Source organism: Pleurodeles waltl, chromosome 5 (genome assembly GCF_031143425.1).
Source record: "Pleurodeles waltl isolate 20211129_DDA chromosome 5, aPleWal1.hap1.20221129, whole genome shotgun sequence".
NCBI classification, from domain to species: domain Eukaryota; kingdom Metazoa; phylum Chordata; class Amphibia; order Caudata; family Salamandridae; genus Pleurodeles; species Pleurodeles waltl.
Genome location: NC_090444.1, coordinates 805231758 through 805259594, shown reverse-complemented (window position 1 = coordinate 805259594; position 27837 = coordinate 805231758). Strand labels below are relative to the sequence as shown.

Below are 27837 nucleotides of genomic sequence, written 5' to 3'. Positions count from 1 at the left end.
ATTGACCGATGTCGTGAGGATGAGACCAGGATGTCAGAAGGTGCAATGGTCGACTTCGGTGAGACTACCATTGAAGTCAACGGCACCCCCACCACCGGAAAAAGCAAAGCAGAACTCAATGCCGACAATGGAGCCGGCAGGGAAGAGCCAGGTGCGGGAGGTGGAAGCAGTAAAAGACCCTGCACCTGTGCCAAAACCACTCTGGAGACGGAGTCAGGAGACCCAAAGGGCACAGAGGGCGAAACCACCAATGAAGATTCCATCAGGGCACCCACCACCTACTTGGGGACCAAAGGTGCTCCAGGGGAAGGGGTAGACCCAAAAACGGTGTGCAGGGATGTGTAATAGTCCTGCATCTGGGCCAGTCACCCCAGTGCCAGGAAAAACAGGAAGGCACGGGCGCACTCCTGCACAGACTCTTCCTCTGAAGAGCAAGAAGAGCTGCATAGAGGCGCTGAAGTTGGAGGTTGACGAACTTCGATCACAGACAACGATTACCTTGAGACGTCGATGGAGCTATACGCAAACGGCTCAAGGAGCGTTCGCACGGACATAACGTGGATGGAGAAGGGCTTTAACGCCTACAGGAGTCTTGGGAACACTGTGGCCACCACGCCACCAGGAGCTTCATCTGCCGCTCCCTCAACTTTTTTGGCTTCAGATGTTAACAGGCGTCTCAATCCTCGGAGTCGTGGTGGGCACCCAAGCCACATACAGACAGAATGAGGATCTGTGACTGGCATCTGTCGAGCACAGGACCACCAAGACTTAAAGCCAGAAGGCATACACACTGTTCCAACCGATGGATAACTGTCAAAAAAGGAGGCCAAAAAATGGCCAGAGGAGTTGCTTCTCCGGATCCACGTTGCAGCCGGAAAAGAAGAAACTGATGTCAGCGCATATAAACCCTCAAAGGAGGGTTTATATGGACTCTGACGATGTCTTATCCAGTGGATGATGTCGATACGGAGTCGCATGGCACCCTCTACCTATACAAAGAGGTATTGCAGAATTTTTTTTTCCGGATCCAATTTGGCACCTGGGGAGAATTCTAAGTAAGATATCTGCGGGTAGCTGTCTCTCTCAGATAGCCACTTTAATGGGTTGGAGCGCCTCATCAATGTGCATTCCGAAGAGGGGGGTTGAGCCTTATATGGAAGTTCCAGAATTTTGCTTTGTACCTCTGGCCTACGAAGTGGCTTTAAACCACCCCTGCCATCACAAGACTGCTGCTCATGCCAGCTGTTTTAATCCTGTGGATGCAATGTCCATGGTGCAGTCAATTATTTCTGAGGAGGCACACTTGTTTTTAGGATCTTCTTGACTTTGGCATCCTCTAGTAGACGACCAATACATGGTGCTATGTCTGACCACTTTTGGCTGTCATATTTTCCAAGCACTGCCAGCAAATTTGCCGCTCACACTGTGAATGCCGACATCTAAGAAAAGCACTTGCCAATGTTGTTAAGGCACCTGAATTCCTCTTTGGGAGGTGTTGAAATTGGTGCAGATGTATTTTTTGAAGGGCGCTGGGTTGCTTGGCTGACTACAGAGTCAGCTTTTGGGTGTCCAATCAGGCAGGCTGGAGAATCTTCCGGGGTCTTATACTTCTTGTCTAAGCGTGGCCACACTGCAGCCACTGTGGGGAGGTTTTTCATCGTCTTTATACCTTCCTTCCAGATGTAGTCAACAATAGGATTAGCTCGGACGGTCTTACTGAGGATTTCTTTAAAAGCATATAAAAAACAATCAGCTTGCTTAGTTGTCATCGAAGGTCAAACATTTTAGCCACTCTCTCTAGATGAGGAAAACCTATATCTTCAGCGGGTGAACCTGTGGATGGTGGCATTAGGGATGACAGAGTTGGAATGAGGTAATCATCTCACTTAGTGTGGATATCGTAAAGTTCCCCTCTTCCCTGTCTTTATCTGAAGGCAAGCTATCAAGTACTGGCACAGTTCTGGACTGTGGTGTATGACTTGAGGCAGCTGTTGGGATACTTTGTTGTGTCTGAGGTGTGGAAGGCTGTACTGAAGGAGGTTTATGAGGTGCTGTGACCTGTTTAAATGAGGTAGTTGTTGGCGGAAATCGCTTGTGGTAATCCGGCAGCATCATTCTGAAGTCCGAGAAATATGTTCTTGGTACACATACCACATCCTCCGGATATTGTTTTTGCAGGTACGGATGGAATTGTTCCTGACAACGTAGGCCCTCTTGCTGAGGAAGGTAATATTCCTTCCCATAATATTCTTCCTCCACCTCGTCATCATCTTGCTGATATTTTACATGCAGCTCCAATGGGCTGTGTGCTATCCCAAATGGTCATCAGGATCTGAGTCATCTTCATCAAGGAGATGACTGGGTGGTAAGGGTGGCACCTTGCTTGGGGATGTATGTTCTGGCATCAGCGATATGGGTCCCCCATTTCTTTTGCTTTTTTCTGTGATTTTTCTCTTGTTGATGCCGTCATTGTTGCCGGTGGAGTCATTGACGTGGCAGAGACCAGTTTAACCGTTGACAGGATAGGCACCATAGACTGTACTGTCAACGATTTTGTTGTTGTCGATAAACTGACCACAATCACTGTAGTTACTGTAGTTTTCAACAGCATATTAATGTTTTTTCCTTAGATGATGTGCTCAATGACATTCTCTATGTAGGCAGGGCCAACAACGGTTTCCTAAACTTATGAGAAATCTGAGGGGAAGGCATGGAGGGTTCAAATCTTGATTTCCCTGTTTTCTTCTGAGGAAATGTCATGTCCCTTATGCTTGTGAGAGTGCCTTTCAGATTTCAGAGGGACTGAGCTCCTTGTAATTCCCATGGTGGGTCTTTTTAGAAGACCTCTTGGGAGGCTCGTGAGTGACCAAACGTCTGACCTCTCCATCTCCCTTTTTTGAACTCTCATGGAAGATGAGGAAGCATCTTCACTGTCATTCCCAAAAACAGCGTCTTCCTTGGAGTTAAGCTTTTGTAACCAGAGCAATAAACTCCCCTCTGTCTTTTACGGTTTCTGAGGAAAAAGTACAGCAGATCTTCCAATCTTTTACCTTGTGAGATGGGTACAGGCAGTATATGTAGTGCTTGTGTTGGTCTCCAGAATGTGGCCCCTTATTCCCACAGGTTCCACATGGTTTAAAAAAATCTTTTTTCATACATTTCTGGCACTATGGAGTCAGATTTGAAGCAGATGGTAACTGGTAGTAGTAGGTAGATATATAATCTCTGTGAAGATTGAAAAATAGGTTGAACTGAGCAGAGCTCAGGGTAGACTTCCTCACATGACGTGCAGTAGAAAATCTTAGAGACAGAAGCCTCTAAGGGGAGTGTTCTAGAGGGTGTTGCAACCTGATTGGCTTAAGTTTGGCTTCTTTTAAATGACAGAGATATGTCACTAAAATGAATCCCTTATGGCATTCCCAAGCTACGTTAAACATTACACTGCTTTTCTAATTGTACAGTGGGACTCCGACTTGGACAACAGGGAATGATTCAAGCATGTACATCTATGAAAGATCCAGTAGTAGAGAAAAATGTATATATATATTGTTCATTTCCTATCACACCATAATACACATTAAAGCAAATGTTATATTTTGCAGATGTGCAATCCATACTAAATGCAAGACACATTTATAATTGAAAAATGTGAACTTAGATACATGAATAAAAGAAATGCAATTGGGGCATATAGGCAGAAATTGGCAAGATCACATCAGGAAGAGCAAGATGTAGCAAGGATGCCAATGTACTAGGCACAGAGGTACCATCAAAAGTATGGCTCCAAGTCCCTTGATGTAGCTACTGTCCAACACCACCACTTGACTCAGGTTGGCTGAGAAGACCTGCCCTCCCATCTGGACTTTCCAAGGCATCATGGTCCTTTGGTAGGCATAGTCTCCATCCTCCAGGTCCTTTCCCAAATCCATCAGAAGCAAATGTAATTCTGCTGAGTGAATACGGGAGGGACTTACGGTGGAAGTTCCGATCCCTGTCCAATGCAAAGCCCTTTACAAGACTCCTAGTAGCTAGAGATGGTCTAGGGAAGGAATAAGGGGCCAGATGTAGCAAATAAAATATTTGCGAGTTGCAAAGTGCAAGTCCATGCGACTCGCAATTTGCAACTCGCAAATTGGTATGCAGTACGGTGTCTCAGACACCGACTGCAACTCGCTATGGGGTCGCAATGACCCACCTCATCAATATTCATGAGGTGGGTCGCAAATTGCGGCCCCATAGCGAGTATAGGCACTCGCAAACATGGAGGTCTGCTGTCGTCAGCAGACCTCCATGTTCGTGACTGCTTTCAATAAAGCAGTTTTTTTTTTTTTAAGTGTAGCCCGTTTTCCTGAAAGGAAAACGAGCTGCACTTAAAAAAAAACCCGAAACCTTTAGTTTCGGTTTTTTTTTCAGGGCAGGTAGTGGTCCCTTGGACCACTACCTACCCTGAAAAAATATTTTTGGGTCCATTCACAAAGTGGAAGGGTTTCCAATTTGCGAGTGGGTTACCATCCACTTGAAGTGGATGGTAACTGCGACACCATTTGCGACCGCGTACGCGGTCGCAAATGGTATTTCATACCAATCAGACTCGCAAATAGGAAGGGAACACCCCTTCCTATTTGCGATTCCGAAATGCATATTGCGAGTCGGTACCGACTCGCAATATGCATTTCTGCATTGGGAAACGCGTTTAGCGACTCGCAAACGGCTATTTTTGCTGTTTGCGAGTCGCTAAACTTTTCCTACATCTGGCCCAAAATGTGTAAATTCCAGAATTTAACCATGACTCTTAGGAAGCATGATTGCTGCTTGACCCTGGCACTATCTGTGCACACACTGCCACAGATATCACAAAGGTGACGTTAAAGATTGCAGAGGTGAAATCAGGAGTGCCAGCTGCACCCCTAATAAACCCTAAGGGACACTTCTGTTATCCACTAAAATGAGCCATGTCATCTACCCCATGGAAGCTTTAACAATAGCTTTACATTGCTCCAAAATTGTCACAGAAATTAACTGTCCTACTATTTGCATAAGACATGACCTGTGCTTCCTTTAATGCAGGTTCATGACTACTCTTCTGATCAGTGTTCGTTTTTCTTATTTTGTAAATAATTTGTTTTTCCTCATGTTTATGAATTAATGTAGCATAACAGAGCACACTGAAGACCAAATATAGTGGGTAGTGACAACTAGCAAAACACATCGGATCCTAGTCAATAATGTAAATGCCACAAGAGTACGTATGCAAGATATCCTTATCAACTGTTTGTTCTGAGAGCATATACCTTACTTTCTTAGCAGTCTAGGTGTGTATGCAGAGAAACATCTTACTCATTCTCTGCCTGCAACAATCTAAAACTTGTCATAATAGTTTATTATATTCACTGTACTGAGTCATAATTGTTATTCTTTTTATTTGAACTGTACTGTTAACATGGCACTATATTATATACAATACCTTTTTGCTCTATTTTTGTCAAACTACCTTGTAACATATTTTACTGGGGCTGAAAATGTTTTATAAGGAGTCTCATATGTCACAGAAACAACCAATCAAGACAAATTCTAATTGCTTCAAAACGAGAGGTAGTAATAAATCTGCAAACTTAAATGTACTACAGTTTTTTGCAAAACTTACCTTTAGCTTTAATTTTCACAGCTTTCTGTTGTTTAAGGTCAGTACCTAGAATGTCATAAAGAGCAGTCAGCTCAATCAGAGCCAAGGAATAGACCTTTTTCATGTCTTGAGGGGCCAAGTCACCAATCTTTGTATTGCCTGTTTTGTCTTTTTGCAGTCGAAAGTTCTACAAAAAAATACAACAGGACAGCAGATTTTGATTAATTTCCAATGTAATAAACTCCCCCTTTTTCCAATACCCATTTTTGGGCAATTTATTTATGCCAATTCAGATGCAGATATACTACCTAATTGCCATGAGCCCATTATGTAATATAAAATGGTGTAGGGGAAAATATAAGCTCCAAGACAACTGATTAAAATCAACTACATACTACAGTAGTTGTAGCATGCTGTTCACTTACTTTTTCACTCTTTATTTATCTTTCATCCATGTTAGGTCCCTGAAGATTTTCATAAGCTAAACAAGCATTGGCAAAGTAATGAGGCTTGCACTTTTTAATGAAGCAATGTTATTCACTTTTTTAAGACCTTCAAAAACCGCAATCTGTACTTTCCGGTGCATGCTGAAGTTCCTTAGGCCATTACTATAGATATGATGGATAATTTGAATATTTTTCACAAAACTATTACCTCAGGAGAGAAGAAAGACATAGAAATTGCTGAGGTGGAGATAGATTAGGTGTGTTAGTTTAGGTAGGTATGGTAATTTAGGTATGGTATGTTGGACAGGATAAGTAACTATGGCAGGACAGCTAGGATAGTTAAGTTATGGTAGGTAAGGTACAGAAGGTATGGTAGATGGTATGTGCATAAGGCAGGCAGGGTCGGTAGGTTAGGTATGGTAAGGAAATTTGGTAGGTAAGTGTCACAGATTAGGTAAGGTTAAGCACAATAGGTTATATGTGGTATGCAGGAATGGCAGAAATAGTAGGTTAGACATTCTAGGAATGTTAGGTGAGGTAGAGTAAGTATAACAGGTAGGAATGGTAGGCGCGATACGTATGGTATGTAGTTATGTTAGATTAAGCATTAGAAAATTATGAATTATATGTTAGGTATAGGAGGTATGATAGGCTAGTAATTCTGAGGTAGGTTAATTAGGGCAGATATGGTAGGTAGGGGATGTAGGTTGATTTGTTAGTTATGGTAGGTAAGTATGCTAAGTTAGCTATGCTTGCTTACAAATTATAGCACTGCAACACAGAAGTATAAAATGTAATCTTAGTAATGAAGCACACGTTGCTGAGTATAGATGTGTGTTTTATATATATTTATTGCTATAAATTGTTTATGCTTGTAACTTACAATCCACAGCATTAGTTATAAAAATTCAGTCATGAAAATTATGTGTACCCTCTGACAACCCCTCCGGGCAAACCCATAACACACCTCCTGCTGGCGACTCATCTGACTGGCACAATTTTGGAAACAATCCCTATCTCCACCACGGCACGGTTGGTGGTCCATAGTATGGTCTGTCTAGGCAAATTAAAAATTTACCACATTAACATAAAACACACCACATAAATTCGAAAAAATTTGGACACCCCTTTGAAACTTTGTGAAGTCCCAAAAAAGATTCGCAGAGCCCAGCAGGCTGGCCGGCTATCCATCAATCAGAGACAGGTGTAATATTGACAACATCGGATTCTGATCCAATAAGATAAGGAAGATTAAACCACATCCAAATGTTACTCTAATAAAAATAAGGATCCCACTTGATTTGTTTCCTCCCACCTGACTAACTTAGCTTGTAGTAGGTTTCGCCCGAAGCCCAGTCATTATACAATGCCACATCTGATTGTAATGTGTAACCACACCCCAGGAGAATCAGATAATGCACTATTGATGTATACCATTTGTATTTTCGATGCTTCTGCATACAATGGCACCCATGGGTATAAATAAAAAAATTTAAAAAAACACACAAGGCAAATAATATATATATATATATATATATATAGATATATATATATATATATACACACACACTCATGCACATTGGATTCCCACAGAAGTCAGGAAAAGGTCTCTCTATGATACCTTCATGATGTATACATATATACAGACCTGCCAACTTCAACAAAAATGTCACTGTGTGAGTAGGGGTCGGGACTTCGAAAGGCACTTTTACACCTACCCTGGCACTAAGCCCCCCCCCAAAAGCTTGCTGAGGCCGTTGTCCTGAGGTAATTTCACAACCATTAATGAACTTCAGCAGTTGAACGCCTCTGATAATGAGCTAACAGCAACTGTTTACAGTGGTTTTTAACCTATTTTCCCTGTCACCTTGTGATATCGGATCCTCACCCTGACCGTGTAATGGGAGCTGATATTGTGTGTCACATGGCAGTACTGTGCGAGTTGGCAGGTCTAATATATATCATGTTTTTCTTCAAACCCCTGAATAAGATGGTCCTCTGATCACTTCAGGTTGCCTCAATAATATGCATGTGATTTCTCTAGTGACAACATATCAATATATGTTGGGTGGACCAGAGAAAGATTTCTTAGCCTCTTATGTCCATCCAAATATTGAGCTCGTAGGTGGGGCTATTACTGCCCCTATTTCCTCTGTCAATTTGAAGAATTGAACCAGAAAGGGACTGGATGGAGTTGGAGTGCTCCTCACACCTCGGATTCAATTTTACACAACACATCAATTCCCACTGCTTCCCTGTTCAAGAAAGGCATTGTTAAATGAAGTGACTGTATGTGTTAATGCCCCAGCAAAGAGACAGACACTGTTTGGCTATATTAATAGCTTAAGAAAAAATCCAAACGGTGTGACTTCTTTTCTGGGGCACTGCCAAACAGTTCCATGCCCCAGCAAGAAGCAAGATGGGGTTTGAATTTTTTCATAGCCGAAGACCTAATCTGGACAGTGTCTTGTTCTTAGCTGGGGCATAGGCACACACTTCTGGATCTGGAGCTGAATGTTGTGTGGATATTCTCGTAGTCCATGTATAAATCCAAACAGAGTTTGGCTCCTTGCTGAGATATAGACACACACTTCGGTGCTCCAGTAAGGAAACATATATTTCTTAGATTACTTCTTAGGCAATGACCAGATACACTAAAAGATGAGAGCCAGTGGTAGGGGCAGGGATTAGCAGAAAAAGAAACCTGGATATAATACTCCACACCCTGGTCACTTCTGGGTTCAAGGTAAGCTGCAGACTTTTAGGGGAACTCTTCAAGAGAAAGAGATGCATTAAGTAACTTGTCATTGATACACAGAATGTAACTTGCAATGATGTATCGATCTCTGTACAACAAGTTCTGGAATACATTAAATATGATCATAAATAGACCTAAATATCTTGCTAGATATATGCATATATCTCTGTGTGTCACTTATACTCACCAGTGGACAAAACGTTACCACTTGTCTGGAGTAAACTGAAAACACATAGCATCATTTGCAGCTTGCGACTCCCCTTACTTATCAAGGTATGTGCATACTGGAATTCTAATATCTTTACAATTTATGATTAACTGTATATGCAAGAAAAATCCCTTCAACACAGTCCCGTACTGTCATGGGAACTTTAGCAGAAAATAAACCCCTGTCTTTATGGTACAAACAAAAGTGCAAAATAGTTTGAAGTTCATTTCCTAATAATACATAACTTCAGGATACTTTTCTGAAAGTCAAAATGTCCCTAAGTCATTCTAAATGTATTTATGCTTGACAACCAACAACCAAGTAGTAAGGTCGAGTCACAGCAAAGTTGTGCCACACATTGCCTCCCGTGGACACCAAGCACCACAAGTGAAGCCATGCCTGAAGATCTAAGATGGAGCTATTTGTCTAGACAAGGAAAAGTCAGAGTTACAGAGAAAGGCAGGTTCTATTTTACTAAGCTGGGAATGGAGAAGCTCCAAGCTCCAAAAGGTAGCCAGTTATTGTACTGTCATGTAAGTAAAGCACAAATTCATGCCATGCACATTTTCAAAGGCCCTATATGTAAAGCATCCATTGCCATAACAGAGCATGTCAGCAATGTGTGCTTTACATAGAAGAGGAAAATAGGAACTCTAGTGGTGTGCTTGGTCTATTTCATAATGCAGAAGTGACTATGGTAGCATCTGATTTGTATAAAGAGTAATGTGAAAACTATCATGGCAACTGTGTCTTGCACAATGGACAATACAGAAACTGGCCTATCAATATGTCAGTCAGTCACTCAAAAAGTAAGTTTATTTAAACCTTAATATTTAAACAATCTTAAACTACATATGTACATTTCCTACAAAAAATACACTTTAACACCTGTTTAAAACCTACATACACTAAAACAAGAATCTTTCTAATAACCTTTCTATTACTCATAACCTCCATTCTATTTACAAACAGCTCATGATTACAAATCCTTTAAAAAGTCCTTTACCGCTAACAAAAATCTTCATCTTTTTTCCTATTGCACATGATACATTCAGATATTTCATATCAATTATGTACTCATTTGCTTGCCTGCGTTCTATAATACCATATTTAGTAACTGTTGGAAATGGCCCTTTTTGCAGGGTTATCCCCAAACTTTTTGCAGTCTTCCTCCTATTTTTTCAGGTCTGTTTTTGCTGGTTTATGGTCTCTGCGCACTTTACCATTGCTAATCAGTGCTAAAGTGCAAGTGCTCCATATATAAATTGGTTTATGCATGATTGGCATATTTGATTTACTGGTAAGTCCCAAGTAAAGTGCACTAGAGGTGCCCAGGGTCTGTAAATCAAATGCGATTAGTGGGCCTGCAGCACTGGTTGTGCCACCCACATTAGTAGCCTTGTAACCATGTCTCAGACCTGCCACTGCAGTGTGTGTGTGTGCAGCTTTAAACTGCCAATTCGACTTGGCAAGTGTACCCACTTGCCAGGCCTAAACGCTTCCTTTTACTACATGTCAGGCATGGTAGCCCCAGGGGCAGGGTGCAGTGTATGTTTAAGGTAGGACATATATTAGTGTGTTTTATATGTCCTAACAGTGAAATACTGCCAAATTTGGTTTTCACTGTGCAAGGCCTATCTCTCTCATAGGTTAACATGGGGGCTGCCTTTAAATAGCCTTAAAGAGCAAATTCCCCTTGAGAGCAGATACAAATGTGGAGTTTAGGGTCTCTGAACTCACAATGTAAAAACACATCTTTTATTGGAGCTGGTTTTTAAATTGTCTGTTTGAAAATGCCACTTTTAGAAAGTATGCATTTTTTTGCTTAAACCGTTCTGTGACTGTTTGTGGATTTCCCGCCTGGGTCAGTTTGACAGTTGGGCTGTTCACACCTCTTCTCTAGACAGTGACACAAAAGGGGGTGGGGTGTAGCCTGCATATCCTGAGGAGCCATCTGAGCTAGAGGGGATGGAGGAGTGGTCGTTCACACCTGGAAAGACTGTGCCTGCCCTCACACACTGCACCGTGGCCTGTGGACACCGCTCGTGGGGAGCACAAAGCACCATCCCGTCTCACACTGCAGCTCCGGTCCACCGACGCCAGCACCATCAACTCCAGTGTCATCATCAGGCCTTCCGCCTGAGGGTCACGAAGCACCATCCCCTCCCACACCGTTGGCTTGGACCAACCAACGACAGAGTTTCTGCAACAACGATGATGCTGCCTGCACCGTGACCTGTGGACATCGCACGTTGCACCACCCCGCTTCGCAGCGCAGCCCTGGTCTCACCGACACCGATGGACGCAGTCACCGAGCCGCTGCCTGCACCATAACCTGTGGGCACCGCACGTCGCTTCATCCCGCTTCACACTGCAGCCCCCACGTCATCCACGTTAGCGCTCCTGACTGCTCGTGCCAAGCTACCAGGGGGGTCAGTAGGGGTTAATTGAGCAGGTATCTCCCTTATCCTGACTAGAGTGAGGGTCTCTACTTAGGGTGCAAACAGACAACCAGCTAGAGACCCCATTTCTAACAGTAACAATTGGTCTTAATAGAACTACATGGGGCATCAATAGGGTTAGACAATCTGGAAGGATATGTAAACAACCACACTTTATGTTTAATATGCAGGTACATTTTCCATTAGCATTTACCACTGCTTTTTTCACATTTTCACTAGTATAATCTGTAGACAGATTATAAATGTTCACAGCTTGTAACGAATGGAGGGATTTGGTAAGGCATCTAGATAAAAGAGAACCATTCCTAATTTTGCCAAGAGGACATCTTAAATCCAGTTGACAATTTATCACTTAAATACCTCAGATCATGTTCTCTTGCTTGTTGTTTTAATTTTCTAAAGAGTTCTGCCTTTCAAGTGGATATTAGTAGATTGTGGCTTTCTATTTTCATCCCAAGTCTCCTACATACATCCTCCACATATATCCTCCAAGTTTCTCATTAGTCCCTTTGCCCACTTCAATTCACTTAGTACAAACTCCTTTTTGCAGAAGGTGGAGATCTTTGGCCATTCCCCACTTTCCAGACTAACAAAAATCTTACCACCACTACAAATGCCAGATAATTCAAGGATGTTAAGTTTATTTCCATTCTGATAGCCTGGACCTTCAATGACTTTGGTAATGATAGCAGCCTTTTTAAGCACGTCTCTTTTTAATTCACTCAATTATGTTTGCAGCTAAGAGTTAACATTTCCAATCCATATTGAAATTGTGGACAAATCATAGCAGCATAAGCAGTCAGGGCTGGTCTCAACATCAGTCCTCCAGAATCTCCTCTTCATTTTTTTAGTTTAACCATTCAGGATAGTGCTCTTAGTTCAAGTGATTCAATATGTTACCTCGATGGTGATCTCTCCTAGATGCATACCCCTAAATATGTATATTTGTTTTCAATCTCTATTTTGTTGGTTCTTAAATGCCAATTATACCTTACTGCCTTTTCAGTTCTTCCCCCAAATGCTATTATTTTGGCCTTGTCGACACTCGCTACCAATTTGTTCTTACTACATTTTTTTTTAAATGTCTAACTTCCACCACCGCATTTCGGAGGCATCTAATATGTATACTATTACTTTTAGGACTCAAGACCTTGGACGTAACAAACAGTGGACAGGTTTGCTACAAATAGGGAAAATAGTAAGGGGGTCTGTTAAAAGCCCTGTCATAACGTAGGTATTTTCCAGCTCAGTCTTCATTCTTTACAATAATTACCTGCATCCAATTCTGTTGATGTAATTCCGTTAACACAAGGAGGAGACTGGTTAGAACTTTGGAAATGTATTAATGTTTCCCATAAAGATTCCTTAGCCTCCAGGTCAAACACCGCTCGAAAGTCCATGAAGCGTCAGAACAAATTGGCCCTTAGCTCAACGGATTTTGAGTGAATGTTCCAGGGATGTGGAATTCCTATCGCCGGACGCCCGGGACATCTTGTTTGGGGTCAAGGGCAACAAGATTTTATGTTTACTTTGTCCTTGGGACAAGTAGACCCAACCCTCTGCAGCACAAACCCTTTGGCTGCCTGTTTACAGAGAGTGGAACTCTGTGCAGTTGAGGTAATGTGTTTCCAAGAGATAATGCTGTTCGAACTTGTATTTATGGTTCATTATTTGAAAACCTTCATTATTAGGGTGAGTGCTGTAAATAAATGTTTTAATGTCACACTTCACTACTGACGTTGGTTCCAGTACAAAAAAAAAAAAAACGTGTATACACATGTTTGAAAAGTTTAGGCTATGAGGCTACGTATAATGCTCCCAGAATGCTCTCTGATTATATGCAAATGAAGTGTCATTTAGTAAAATGTTTTGATGCATGCTAGTATTTCCCAAAAATATTTCTAATGGAAAATCAGTGTAACCATTTTCAACACGATTATGGGAAGCATGAAAATAAACAAACACTGATAAAGCCAACTGATCTGACATATTTTTATAAGTCTTTTAGTTTCATCAATGCGTGTCTTGTTTCGACATGGCTTTTGTAACACTTTATGGTTGTGGGAGCTACCAGGTCCTCAACATTGTAACAAACACTTGTAAAAAAAAAAAAAAACGTTTTTGAACTCTAAAAGCACATGTTGCCACCAGTGGCATAACAAAGGCCCTGCAGCCGCCCTCCAGGGGGCCCCTTCAGCACAGCACCTGCCCTGAGTGAGTCTGGAGAGGGGGCTCCTCCATGTTCTTTGCAAAGGGGCACCCTCCAGTTTCATTACGTCACTGATTGCCACTGTAGTTCCTGACACTGAACAAAACTACTTTGTGTGCCAATATGCTCCTTGTGGAAGAGAAGAATGCGATCACTCACAGTAAAGCCAGCCGAAAGAGAGAGAAATAGAAGTTTAATAAAAACAAAATGTCTTTGTTAACACCAGACCTAATTAGGGACCAAGACCCACATGTAGGTAGCTTTTTGCATGTCGCAAACAGCGACTTTCGCTGTTTGCGACGTGCAAAAAGTACATTGCGATGCACAAACCCAGTTTTGCGATTCAGTAACCTGGTTACCGAATCGCAAAACGGGTTTGTGACTCGCAATTAGGAAGGGGTGTTCCCTTCCTAATTGCGACTCGCAGTGCAATGTAGGATTGTTTTGCGAATGCGGGCGCAAACCAATCTCAGTTTGCATCCATTTCAAATGGGTGCTAACACTTTCACCAAAGGGAAGGGGTCCCTCTGGGACCCCTTCCCCATTGTGAATGTCACTGTAAAAAAAAATTCAGAGCAGGCAGTGGTCCTGCGGACCACTGCCTGCTCTGAAAAATGAAACGAAAACGTTTCATTTTTCGTTTTTGTAATGCAGCTCGTTTTCCTTTAAGGAAAACGGGCTGCATTACAAAAAAAAAAAAAAAAAACGCTTTATTGAAAAGCAGTCACAGACATGGTGGTCTGCTGTCTCCAGCAGGCCACCATCCCTGTGAGCCCGCCATTCGTAAGGGGGTCGCAAATTGCGACCCACCTTATGATTATTCATGAGGTGAGCATTTGAGAAGCCCTTGCGAATCACAGATGGTGTCAGGGACACCATCCTACATTCGGATTTGCGACTCGCAATTTGCGGGTCACAAATCTGAACCTACCTACATGTGGCCCCAAATTCTTAAAGAAAGTCACAAAAGTGCACCCATGGTATATGTCGTACCCCTATAAAATATTTGTGAACTGTATTTTAGCATGGGTAAATACGCATGTGTAGATTTGCTCATGTGAAAATCTATTGAGCATTTGCAAGTTCATTTTCCCTCCAGCCACTTTCTTCCCAACCCTGGAAGAAGTTCTAATTCTGCCATTGTCAGGAGTAAATGTCCAACCTTTCTTATTATGGGAAAATATTAGAGAGAAGCTGGTGAAAATCTTTAAAACATGCAGGTTAGTAGGTTTGCAGACTCAAAGGCATTCCAGCCCTGGAACTATTGCTTACTGCTTCCTCCAGCCCCAGTATGCAGATCTGCAGAAAGGTGGAAAAATAAGGAAATTGCTACAGTAGGGATTGAAACTGCTAGTATTCAAGCCCTACTATGGTAGTAGCCCTGGCATAATCAGAGAGGCTATTATCAGAGCTCTTACATAATGAGATTGCTGCTATAATTTGGCGCCACACTACATGGCACCAAAGGGACAAGTAGATCTTTTTACAGGACAAGTAGATTTGAGAAGCAACCTGTCCCGTGGACAAGTAGATATTTTAATAAATTCCACACCCCTGTGTTCATATGCTAAAACAATGGTATATCATGCAGTCTCGTTCCTTAAAACCCCCACCCTCCTATTCTATGGGAATTAGGCTATTCTTTTCTACCCTTTCTTTCAGTTTACCCAAAATTATTTTGGAAAACCATTTTTCACCTACATCAAACAGATTAATTAACCTGTAGGTTTAGTTGGCGTTATCCTTTTAAAAAAATGGTCTTACAATTGAGCCCTTCCAGTTTTCTGGGAACTTACCTGATAATAATATTCTTTGAAATACTAAAGAATAAAACTTCGCCCACCAATCCACATTTATTTTAATTAAAATGGCAGAAAATTATCTGGACCTGATGCTCTAGTTAATTTTGAATTATAGAATGGATCCTTAACATTCTTTACAGAGAACAGCAACAAAATATTGTTCTCTATAATAAATTGTTCCTCCCCTAGCGCTTTCCCGTTTCCCCAACCATATATTTCTTCCAAATATGACATCCATACCTCTTCTTCCACAATATAGCAAATTTTCCCTGCCTCCACACCTGACCATGTTGCAGCAATTACCAGAACATTTTGAGTTTCAATTGCTTCCAACAATTCTCCCTGTAAACCCTTTCTTACTATTGTAAAATTGTTATATGTCCTTTTAGTAATGAGAAAAATGGTATCTATCTCAACATCGTACTTAATTCTTAAGAATTCTCTCCCATTTTTTATTTTTCTTTTCAAAGCTGTACAATCACTGTAAATCACTGTCAACCCACATTTCCTTCCCTCAGTAATGCCTGGTCTATTTTTATTTCTCATTTGTGTGTAACTGCATCCTTAGACATTTAATCACCTCATTTATTAATTTACTATGATAATCTATAAAAATTATCAGGTACCTTTTTCCAGAGTTAAGTATCTTGCATTTATTGAAAGTTAGCCAAACCAAGCAGATGTTTTCCTGTAATCCCTGTTGTAAACTGCCTACGAAAATCTACCTGTAACAGGATGACCTGTTCTCTAATCCTAAAATCGCCTACATTTATTTCAAGATGCAGGGAGTAATGATCACTTCAACATATATGTTTCACCATAAAATACTCAACTTTATAAAGAGCCAAGTGTGCACAAAAATACAGCCAACAGGACACATTTGATTCCCAATTGTAAACGTCTGCCTAGCTGGACGATCTCAATCAGTACGTACATTTAAACTGAACATACCAATTGAGGCCAGGAATTTTACCAGTGCTGCATCACATCCTGCTGCTGTACCTCCTGGGAAGTTTGTGGATCTAATGTTACACGCAGATAAAATATCTTTATACAATAAGTCACATCTTTCCAGATTCAATTTATGGTTAAAATCTCCCAGTAGAAAAACTGTGTCTGTGTGGTAGCAAAAAGACAGCTGTTCTATGCCATCCTTAATTACAGTCAGTTCCGCTCCGCAGTCTTCCACATTGCTTACTTGGATATACACATTAATGATGATCATGCTTCTACACTGATTGACCAGTTCACATAGATGCACACAACAAGCCACAATCCAACTGGTTCTTACTTTTAGCACTGTCATATTTTTTGCTTTTTGTGGAGATTAGAGTTTAGCAGTCGTCCCAAGGGCTGAACCCCACCCACCTCTCTTGACTTTTTTTTTTATAAACCCGCATATATCCATCTAGGGCAAGTGGTTTGTTGCACAGCCATGTTTTCTGTACGCATGTAATTGCGTATACTTCTGTTATTTCATTAAAGATTTCTAAACATAGCATTCCAACCACAAACATTCCATGATTGAATTAACAGGCTAAGCAGACTAATTCTATGCTAATCTAGATCACTCAAAGCCCTGGATTCTCTTGTAACAAGAGATGCTAAGCTTGCATATTGGTTCCCCTCCTCATATACAATCCTATAGACTATCCTGTGGAATGGTCATAACCACTGTCCCCCGTCTTACACCCATAGTTTCTTGGCAAATTAAACCTTACTTGAGATTTTCCCAGGCGAATATTCAGGATGGCCTTACTTATTGTACCCTCAATTGTAATTTCCCTCTCAGCTACTAACTTAATACCTTCTTTCAAAATGTATTTCTCTGATTTTTTTTTAACACCTCTAACATTTTCTGAGAAGAGTAAACCTTTGTTACTTATTTTTACTTTTCCAGTTCTACTGCTGGTAAATCAATCTTGCTGTATATCTTTTGAGGATAATGCTTTTGGGCTTTGGCATTTTAAAAGGGAATACAATATTTGTAATCTATTCAAGGGGAATCATTTTCTGGCTCTTTTATCCTTCTTTTCCCTTTGCAGTGACTCAAGAAATACCTACATCTTTTATCTCATCTACCATTCTCTTCCAATCCTTTTACTATTGCTATTGCCTCACTTCCTTTTTCTCTAGATCTCTTAGTCTCTCTCTGTTTGCCTAGGACACTGTTTGAGCTCTGAGCTCGCTCCTCTACCCTAGTCCCATCGCTTCCTCCCACCCCCAATTGGTCTCTTTCCTTTTGCTGCCTGAACCCTATTCCAGCTCCTTTTCTTTGTTACCTGTTTTAGTTCCATTTTCCCATTTTTTTCACTCTTTTCCTTTTTTGCCTTTTATTAGATTTCTCAAAAAGCGCTCTATTCAACCTATTGGGGCATGGAATATATATTTTAAACATAATGGGTTCTCCCTTCTTTTTGATCAGCATTGGAAATCTGGAAATATACACATCTGGGGTTTACTCTTTTGAAATTCTCTCCATGCCACGTACTTTCTCTTCCTGTGACTTAGTTTCTCTATTTTCATCCACTGGTTGCACTAGAGTAAGCATCTGTTCATTTATTTACCTCAATTCACCTGCAATACCTTGCAACAGCACCTTCTGAGAGTTGAAAATGTCATTACCTAATACCATCACTTCAAAGATATCATGCAATGTGTTTTGCAGTATTAACACAATATCCAATATGGATGGTGTTAGCAAAGCTGACATTTCTACGACAAAGGAAGAATGCTGGTTTGCTTCCCCTTGTCCATTCTTGGCCACTTTGGGGCTTAATCCCAGAGCCCCACTTACATTTGCCCCCATATCAAGGTTTATCTCAACACTTGCGTCCATTTCTCTGTATTGCCTGGGGCTTTTGCTTGCCTAGTAGTATCTGCCACTGGCGAAAATAACTGGGGTGAAGAGGAGAGTTTCGGTTCCAGCAAGGACTTACTACACTCAACAGATCTAAGTCTGTTGTGCACAATCTATCTTCACATTGATCTAGGCATGTAATTCTCTCATTGCCAATTACTCATTAATTTCCTTAACCATCCCTAAACTACGTTGCTTCTGTTTCCATTTGCTTTTTCCTAAAGTGTTTCCCCACAAAGTCCTTTATGGATTTGGTTAATGATGTGCTATTCGATCCATCAGAGACATTCTGGGCAGGGATGCTTAAGATCTTCTACCTCCTTCCCTTTATGGAATCAAATATTCTCATCTCCCACTGATCCATTGATTCTCCAGTTAGGTTCTCGTTCTCTGCCACCTTTCCCCTTTCCTTTCCACTGTAGAGGCTCTGTTATTTTTCTGGATTTTGCTTTAACTTTAGTTGGACCGATTCTATAAATTTTCAAATAACCTTATAAGTAGACCTTCAACCAGTGCTTGTCAAAAATAAGGTGTTCCAATGGTGGAGCCCCACAAATTCCATATACTTAATTAATTGCTTTAAAACAGCTAAATTTACTCTACACTTAACTCCACCCTTTTGTTTGTACACTGTGACAGTGTTAGTGCTGTCGCTGCTTTCACACTTCCACTTCTCCTCCTGCTCCTTTTAGTTCATTTCTTGATTTGCCCCTGAAGTCACCAAGAGCCTGTACCTCTCCTTCACTGTGTGTACAGCATGCATAACTGTCATGCGCCTACCTCCACCTTGTTACCCGGGCTGAGAAGGAACCATGGCTGTTTCTCCACTCCACTGTGCACTGACAATTATTATCCCACTCTGTCATCCACTTATGATCCCATTTTGCCCCCTTGCCATGTCCCCAATGCAGCTCAAAACGCAGCAACTTCTAAATCATTTCAGGTGTCCCAAAACGTCCAAATGCTGCCGCTACCCCTTACACCACAGTGTTACCGCTATTTCACTCTCTTTCAAGATCTGGGTTAAAAGCTCCACTCAGTGATCTTCTGCCAGATAGGAGCCGATAGAGCCAGTTGGAGCGCTGAAGGCTGAATCCCTGGATGGGCACGACAAGGACAGCACAAGAGCAAGTGGAACATCCATGGCCACAGGGGAAGTATCCTATCACTGTATGCTTCAGATATAGACGCTCTCATGCCTCTCTATGCTATATATGAGATCAACGTGTAAACTGCAATTATCACCGACAGGCTGCTATTGAGCACAACTCTGGCAAATACAAACAGCACCCTAGACAGACAGGCATGTTGAGCAGCACATTATCAGTTGCATAATTGGTAGCGCCCTGTAAAAGCATTGCTATCAATTGTTAATTTGATTCAATTTAAATTTTATGGCATATTCATCTGCACGTGTCTAGTGATGGTCATTAAGTACTTGCTCAGTATAAGAAGTACGTTCATTTCACCTGGTGCACGATTTTTGCTTGCAACTTTTTCTCCACCAGTCCACATTATTTCTTTTACATAGGCACTGTTTCTCCTAGGGCACTAGACTTGCCTGCTCAGCACCCTCTGTTTTATATCTGGCACACAGATTTCTCAAAATCACATCCATGTGTTACTGCTAAAGAGAAATCATTCTTACGGGTAGAGGGATAGTGTGGCATATGGAAAAGGTCATTAGATACTCTTTAGAAAAAGCCTGCAAAACCTACAGATTTTCTTGTGAGGAAACAGAGAAATTGTCCAAGCCTCCCAAGACACTCACGCACATTCAATATGTTTGCTTTCTTGAATCAGTGTGAAGCTGATATGATTTGGTTTTTTTTCAAGGTCTGCTTTAGCATGAAAAAAGGAAACAAGCATTTGCAATGCAATAGGTCTTGCATTTGCTCAAGTTAGAGCGAGAAGATTCGGAGGGCCACGACCATTAGCATGAGCATGAAGGAGAGACACAAAAAGAAAAAGAAGCTTGCTCGCAGTCAAACGTTTCGGCAAACGTGCAATTAATTATCCATGTAACAGGGTCAGAGTCCAAGGTGGTAACAAAACTGCAGCAAGGAGGAACAAAAGCAAAGCATTTCATTGAAAACATAGGTGAATTTGCTACTGAAAGGCCAGGCTGCATCAAGCGAAAGACATAACCAGTTTGAGAAAAAAACTGTTGTAATAGGATCTGAGGAGGAAAAAGCAGAGGGTAGTAACCAGCGGTGGCTGCCGCATAACGCAACCGGAAGGGTGTGGGGGAGGGGGTAGACAGAGACAAGGTAAGAATGTGAACAAAAAATAAAAAGAACTTATCTTGCCTCCTTCCCTGCCGCATCATGCAGCCTTGTGCTCCTTTTCCTCTGGTGTCCCAGCATTAAATGATGGGACACCAGCACAGGCTTCCCAGCAATCCTGGTGCTGCTTTCATGCAAAACCTTGCATGAAAGAAGCACTAGGATTGGTCTGAGCGGCAGTTACAGCTCCGGGGTCTGTGCAGTTTCTCTAGCCCGGCCATGTATACAGCCAGGCTGGAGAAACCTAAGTGTGCATATGTGTGTATTGTTTAATTTGTCTGCTTCTGGCACAGCCAGTGGGGCTATGCTCCTTCAGCGTAGTGAATGAGCCACCCCTGGTAGTAACAATGCATGGATTATGTTACAATTTTCCAGAAAATACTTTGCAAAATGAAGAAAAAAAAAATCTTTCCTCCACTTTCTCACAATCCTATAACTTTTAGTGCGAATTCATCTAAGAATCAGTGTGCAAATGTTATGTTGTAACATATTTTAAACAAGCTTATTCAAAGCACCATGGACGCCATCAGCGCGAAGGAGAGACACAAAAGGAAAAAGAAGTTTGCTCACAGTCAAACGTATCAGCAAAAGTGGAATTATCCATGTAACAGGGTCAATGGCCAAGGCGGTAACAAAACTGCCCCAAGGAAGGACAAATGTAAACCATTTACCATTGATAACAAAGATTTTTTGAATAGCAAGTCCATGAACGAGTGATAGTGATGGGTGTGCGGTGGGCGAGGTTAAAAGCCCACAAAGAGATTACAACAGGCCAGAGCGCTTGCGCACTCAACCTAAAAAAGGGATGGACATCCCACCTGCTAGTCAGTAGAATCACACAAAAAATGTGTTTCTTTGAAATCAGTCAATCTGAGAGCATCCTTGAAATCTAGAACAGTGTTTCCCATGCTAAAATGAGTGCAATTGGAGGCGTTCAATGTACTGAAAATATCACAATTCCAATCTGCACTTTAATCAATGAGGACTTTCTAAAAGTTTAAATTATTTTCAAAAACACTGAAAGAGTAACACTTATAGATAGCACCTCTGCCTTTTCTAATGTTGAAGGGATTGTTGGTACAAATCAAAAAGATTTTCTGTGCCCAAAAAAAGCTCATCCTGAACAATATTGCTCACAATCACTGATAACTATCTTTACTTTACTAAAATAATGTATGGATTGGAGACATAATGAAAAGAAAATATTGTCGTGCTTACTCTAAATTCTGAGCAACCAGTACAGATTCAATATCGGCTGTACAGGATACATACTCATTTCATCTCGGTTTCCTGGTCCACTTCCGCGTGTAAAAGGGAATTGTCCAATAGTACCAGTCTCCCGCAGGACACAGTGATGGTTCATGGACGACTACTGCTTTACATGCTGTGCTCCAAATTAAGCTGAAACTAATACATAGTAACTAAAAGCCTCCAGTCTGGTTGGAATTTATATTTCTCCATTTGTATTTTGAATGCGCATGATAAACACTATGCTCATTACTAAACGTTCCCTTACAGATATATTAAGTACTCGTGCTGCCCCTTACTGGCTGCTGTAAGGTCTACTTTTGGAGTTTTTCAATCAAATGTCTTCACCGTGTTGGAATCTCTGCTTTATCAGGTACAAATTGCCAGAGGATGGGGGTAATACTCTTCTGATGTGTCGCATAGCTGTATTTTATGTTTATGCAATGTTACTAGCAGCACAGCCCTTGCTGTACATTAACACAGATATTATGTGTGCATAGAATACACTAAATCAAGCACAGTAGTTCATGGCCTAGAAGGCAGGTCGGTTCAAAACTAGTTAAGGCCTTAAAGCTCAAGGAAATCCTCATGTGCTTAACTGTCACAGTTTTTCTGCTTTCGCATTAACAAGCCGGGGAAGGGATTTTCCATTCACTACAACAGTTTCTTTCTACTGTACCTGTGGATCAAGTGTGGAAGAATAAAACAACCTTCCATGATGGAGTATCACATAATGTAAAGAAATACGAGAGTGACGGTTTACGCTTCTTTTCTGTAATCTGAACGAAGACATTATGTTATGTCTTGTTTAACAAATACAGCAGTTCAGAATGAGCATACTACACCTTGCTATGTGAACTCCCTCTGTTTAAAATACACCCAGTGCTTAATTTGTGTTAATGGCTTCCGGGGCTGGGCAATAGCACTTTTTTTTTTAGGGCCGGCACTTATTTTTGTGCCTCAAGGATTTACTGTGCGCAAGACACACACGTGAAAGATGAAGGAAGAGAAAAACAAAAAGGCGTCACAAAAGGCAAAGGCAGAAAGGTGGAAGAGTGAGCTGAAGGGGCTGTAAATGGACTAAAGAGGCCCGAAATAGCTTCAGATTACGCTGCCTCAGTATTACGTGCTCGAACATTCAATTTCAGCAGCCGTGTGTTTCAGAGGAGAACTTTGGGCACCGGCACATTTTTATTTACAAATTAAGATCTGTATACACCAGTACTAGGGGCAAAGCAGGGGAACCACTTGATAGAGGATTGAAAAGATGCGGATATCCGACTTCAGGCAAAATGTCATGATATATGCGGCTATCTATGATTCAACATAGAAATTCCAAGATTGACTATTCTGTAAACCAGCCACTTAGAACAGAGATGGTGATTAGGCTAATTGGTTAGAGATATGTGATAAAATATGAATGGGGCGAACTTGGGATTCTTCCTTTTTTATTTTGTTTGTAGACTTATTCATAATTATGGGAATCATTCTTACTACCATTATTTCCGAGACAAAAGCACATAATTAAAGTCAGTTTGTTTTCCATACATGCAGATTTCAGGATTTGATTTAGAGTTCTGCATTTTCACCTGTAGATGACAAATTCTCTGCCAAGTTCCTAACACCCCTTACCTACATGAGTACAACTCAGTCAGAGGGTTAGCGACACTAGTGAGTTTTACTTGTCCTTGAAAAGGTTCTAGTTTCCTTCTGTGGTTTAGGAAAGTACCAAGTGTAATGTTTACGGGACAAAACTCTGTTCTCCTTTTTTGTGTGTTTTCTTCAACTGATTCTCATCTCAATTACTAAGTTTGGTAATGTGCTTTATGTCTGCATTCGGTGATGTGCCTGATAAATTCATTGGTTCCTGCTGGACCACTGAGGGTACTTTGTGAGATGATTAAGTGAGCACTGGTCACATTGTGAGCGCTGAAATTATAACTAATAAATGTTTCATGGATTCTGTATTTTGAATATGCATAGAAAATGAATTAACATAGAAAATGATGTGTAACTCGAAAATGTGACGCCACTTACTATGTAATGTACTACTAAAAACGTATTAATGTTTATGCAGTGCTTATATGAGTGTGAAATCTGCAGTAATATGTTATACTTACAACTAAATGCTATGCATCTGCTTAAGTGAACTGTAGGCATCAAGTTAGCGAGGTCTAGGCCTTAATAATGCACTGCATCAATTGAAAAAAGCAATGTCAGAATAAAATATAATCTCATGCTTGCTGAATAATAAACGTGTATTGTGCTAACTGAATGTTGACCAAATTGTAGTAGTAGCAAAATGTTTTCTTGTGAAGAAATCTTTTTGCTTAAAGTCCAAACATGCTGATGCTAATCTGGAGTTAGTGAGGTTTCTTGCACCCAACTAAATTGCTATTTGATGTTATTAAGTTGCTGATAACCAAATGTATGTTATTTCCATTGAGCAATTACTCTTATTGTTGATTTATACTTTGGCTTTAGAAGGATTAGTCATTAAGACATTAGTTAAGTTACGATTTGGTCAACCAGTGTTATATCATGTGGTTTTGAGACTAATTTACTCGATATTAGCATTGTTAGTCTAGGGAAATACATTTTCTAACTGATACTAAAGGTGCGGTTATTCGTGGCCTAATGGGTCATGGTCTTTGAAAATTACTGACTCCAAGGAACATATGACACATCTTAAACGAGTCCAAAGGTCTTTTGACGCTTTAACAAGTCCCCATATAAGATTAATAACAAAAATCCAAATAAAATCAGACGCACCCCCAACATCACTGCCAAAGAGCCACATTTTACATTATGTTGAGGGAGCAGCCCAAACGTTTGGAGTCAATAAAGTAGATGTTTATGTTTATGTTTCCAATACTCAGGTCCTACTCAAGTTTGGTCAGATAGGTCAGTGAAATACCCATTATTTCAGAGCTGCATGGAGAAAATCAAGACCTGGGTGACTGCCCATGGGTTTAAATGTGTACATAAATTGACACAATCAAGACTCACAGCAGTTAATACATAATGCCCTGTCATTTGGCCATAAAATATGGACTTCTATAGTATGGTATGAGCCAAAACTGATAACTCATGGTTTAAAAGTGTATTGAAACATAACTTTACATTACCAAGTGGCAGCAGTACCACGATCTCGTTTTTCTAATTTAGGAGCTATTTTGCTCCATCCAACCCTCCAACAAAGTCTACGTGGACACAACTTGACTTGAATTGTCTAATTTACACATCATCTATAATTAAACTGTTGGCTTAATTTGAGTGGTCATATGTTTGAACGACTCCCCTTTTTAGAGGAAGAAACACTGGCTTCACATTAGCTATAGTTCCATAGGATAAGTTACTTATCTTTGTTAATGCCTTATCTGGTAGAGACAATATCTAGTTGCAGATTCCCTACTTTAGGATTTCCCCCAGGCGTCAGTGTGGATCTGGGGATTTTTCTTGAGCAGTACCCCTGCGCACAGTTAGGTGCCGTTGATCAGTTCTGCGTCCGTCATAGGAGTCATCCGTTATCAGATATGACATCACAGCACCACGTAGGTGCCACCCTGGCACACTGACATCAGTTTCTTTTCACGACTTTCAATGCCCGAAGCACAGAAACATAAAGAACACTGACCCTTGTGCGTCAAAACTAGGGCCCTGTAAGAGGAGTACCTTTCCCTAGAAATCAGTTCGCAGAGCAGGGAGGATGGGTAGGTTGGTAAGGAATCTACAACTAGAGATTGTCTCTACCAGATAAGGCCTTACTAAAGCAAAGTAACCTGTCCATCTGATAGAGACGTCTAGCTGCAGATTCCATACCTTAGAATTGATAACCAAGCAATACTATGCCCAGAGGTGGGACTGAGTACTAAGATCACAACGGAAAGTCCTGCAGGAACAAACAAGCAAAGTACCTGTTCCTACTGACTTGACTGTCCAGGCAGTAGTGTTTGGTAAATGTGAGCAGAGATGCCCACACTGTTGCCTGACAGCTGTCCAGGACTAGAACTCTACATGCTAACATCAGTGGCTGCAGCTTTAGCTTTGGGAGAATGAGCACACAATCCATCGGGGTTGCTTTTCAGGAAATGCGTAGAACATTTTCATGCAGAGCACAACCTATCTGGACATGGTTCTCTTCTGCACTCCCCAATCTTTCTTCACACCCACATAACCAACAAAGAGCTGATCATCCAAACGGAACAATGTGGTACGATCAAGGGAGATTGTCAATGCTCTGTTTTGGGTCCAGGCAGTGGAGTCTCTTCTCTTCCTTAGAAGGATGCATGGGTACATAAAAAGTAAGCAAGGAGATGGATTGGCTTACATGGAAGGGCGTGACCACTTTTGGTTGAAAGGAGGCCGAAGTGCAAAGCACTACTTTGTCAGGATAGATGGAAAGGTAGGGTGGATTAGATGACCATGCCCGCAGCACATTCACCCTGGGGGCAGATGTGATGGCCATCAGGGAGAGGGTTTTCAAAATGAGGAGCCTGCGAGGACAATTGCCGAGACGCGCAAAAGGAGTGCACATCAGAAAAGTCAATACAAAATTCAAGACCTATTGGGGCGTAATGAATGGGGTCAGATGAAACATATGAGTAGGGCCTTTAAGGAACCTATTTACAATCGGAGATTTAAACAAAGAAGGTTGACCAGGCAACCATATGAAAGCAGAGATTGCAGACAAATAACATTTGAGAGTACCCATAACAGAGCCCTGCTGGGCCAACAAAAGTATAAACAATAGAACCTCAGATAAAGGGGTGGAAAGGCAGTCAACAGACTTGTCTGTGTACCATGCCACAAATTTCTTCCAACGACAGACGTTTACTGTTTTGGTAGAGGGATTCTTAACTGCCAAGATTACATTACAGACTTCAGGCTGAAGGTCAAAAACTGTCAACTGCCCCCACTCAATCTCCACGCAAGAAGGCGGAGACTGGACGGGTTCAGGTGGAAAACCCTCCCCTGCTGTTGTAACAGATGATCCTCCCAAAGGGGCAGTCTGATCAGAGGATTTATGGATATGCTCAATACCTCAGGGTACCAGACTCATCATGCCCAATCCAAAGCCACAAGGATTACTTGGACCCCATTGTTCTTGATCTTCTTGAGAACTCTGGTCAGAAGTAGTATGGGTGGAAAGGCGTACAAGAGGCCTGAGCTCTACTTGAGACAAAAAGCATTGCTGAGCGTGCCTCCTTGGAAACTTCAACACACAATACTGCTGAAATTGCACGTTCTCTGCGGAGGAGAAGAGATCTAACCAAGGCTCTTCTCACTGCTGAAAGAGACCTTGTGCCACCTCCAGATGGAGACACCATTTGTGAATGACTAACTATTGTTGGCTGTGTTTGTCCACTCCGACGACCACAGAGCCTATCAGATGTTGAACCACCAGGGAAATGCGCTGTTGCATTCAGAGGTGCAGAGCCTACTGACAAAAGGTCCAGGATCCCACCCCACTTGTTGCAATACCACACAATGGTGGTGTTGTCCATGAACATCTGCACTAGCAACCCTTGGAAAGAGGGAAGAAATGCTTTCAATACTAGTCTGACCACCCAGAGCTCCACAGATTGATGTGGATTCTGGACTCTGCTGGAGACCAGATGCTTCTGATCTCTGCCTCTCCCAGGGGGCCACCCCATCCCAGTGGTGATGCATCCATCACTACTGTTAGATCTGATTGGGGAAGAGAGAGGGATCTGCCTCCAACCCCAACTGTGGTTCGTTAGCCACCACTGCAGATCTCACGCAGTTCCCTCCGAGATCTGGACCATGTCAGAGAGATTCTACTGATGCTGTACCCACTAGAACTGCAGGTCCCACTGTAGATCCTGCATGTGCATTTGGCATGTGTCACTAGAGGGATGCAGGTGGTCTCGAGGCCCAGCAGCCTCAGAGTCATTCTCACCAAAATGCAGGAC

The 27837-nt window shown here is 41.5% G+C and overlaps 1 protein-coding gene across 1 annotated transcript in view; it reads right to left on the bottom strand.

Annotated features, from left to right (window-relative positions):
- Positions 1–27837, bottom strand: part of ARHGAP18 (Rho GTPase activating protein 18) — a 544764-nt gene that overhangs the window by 265741 nt on the left and 251186 nt on the right. The window contains exon 6 of the mRNA XM_069234821.1: positions 5645–5810. Coding sequence (XP_069090922.1) covers positions 5645–5810 — 166 coding nt within the window. The remainder of the gene's footprint in view (positions 1–5644; positions 5811–27837) is intronic.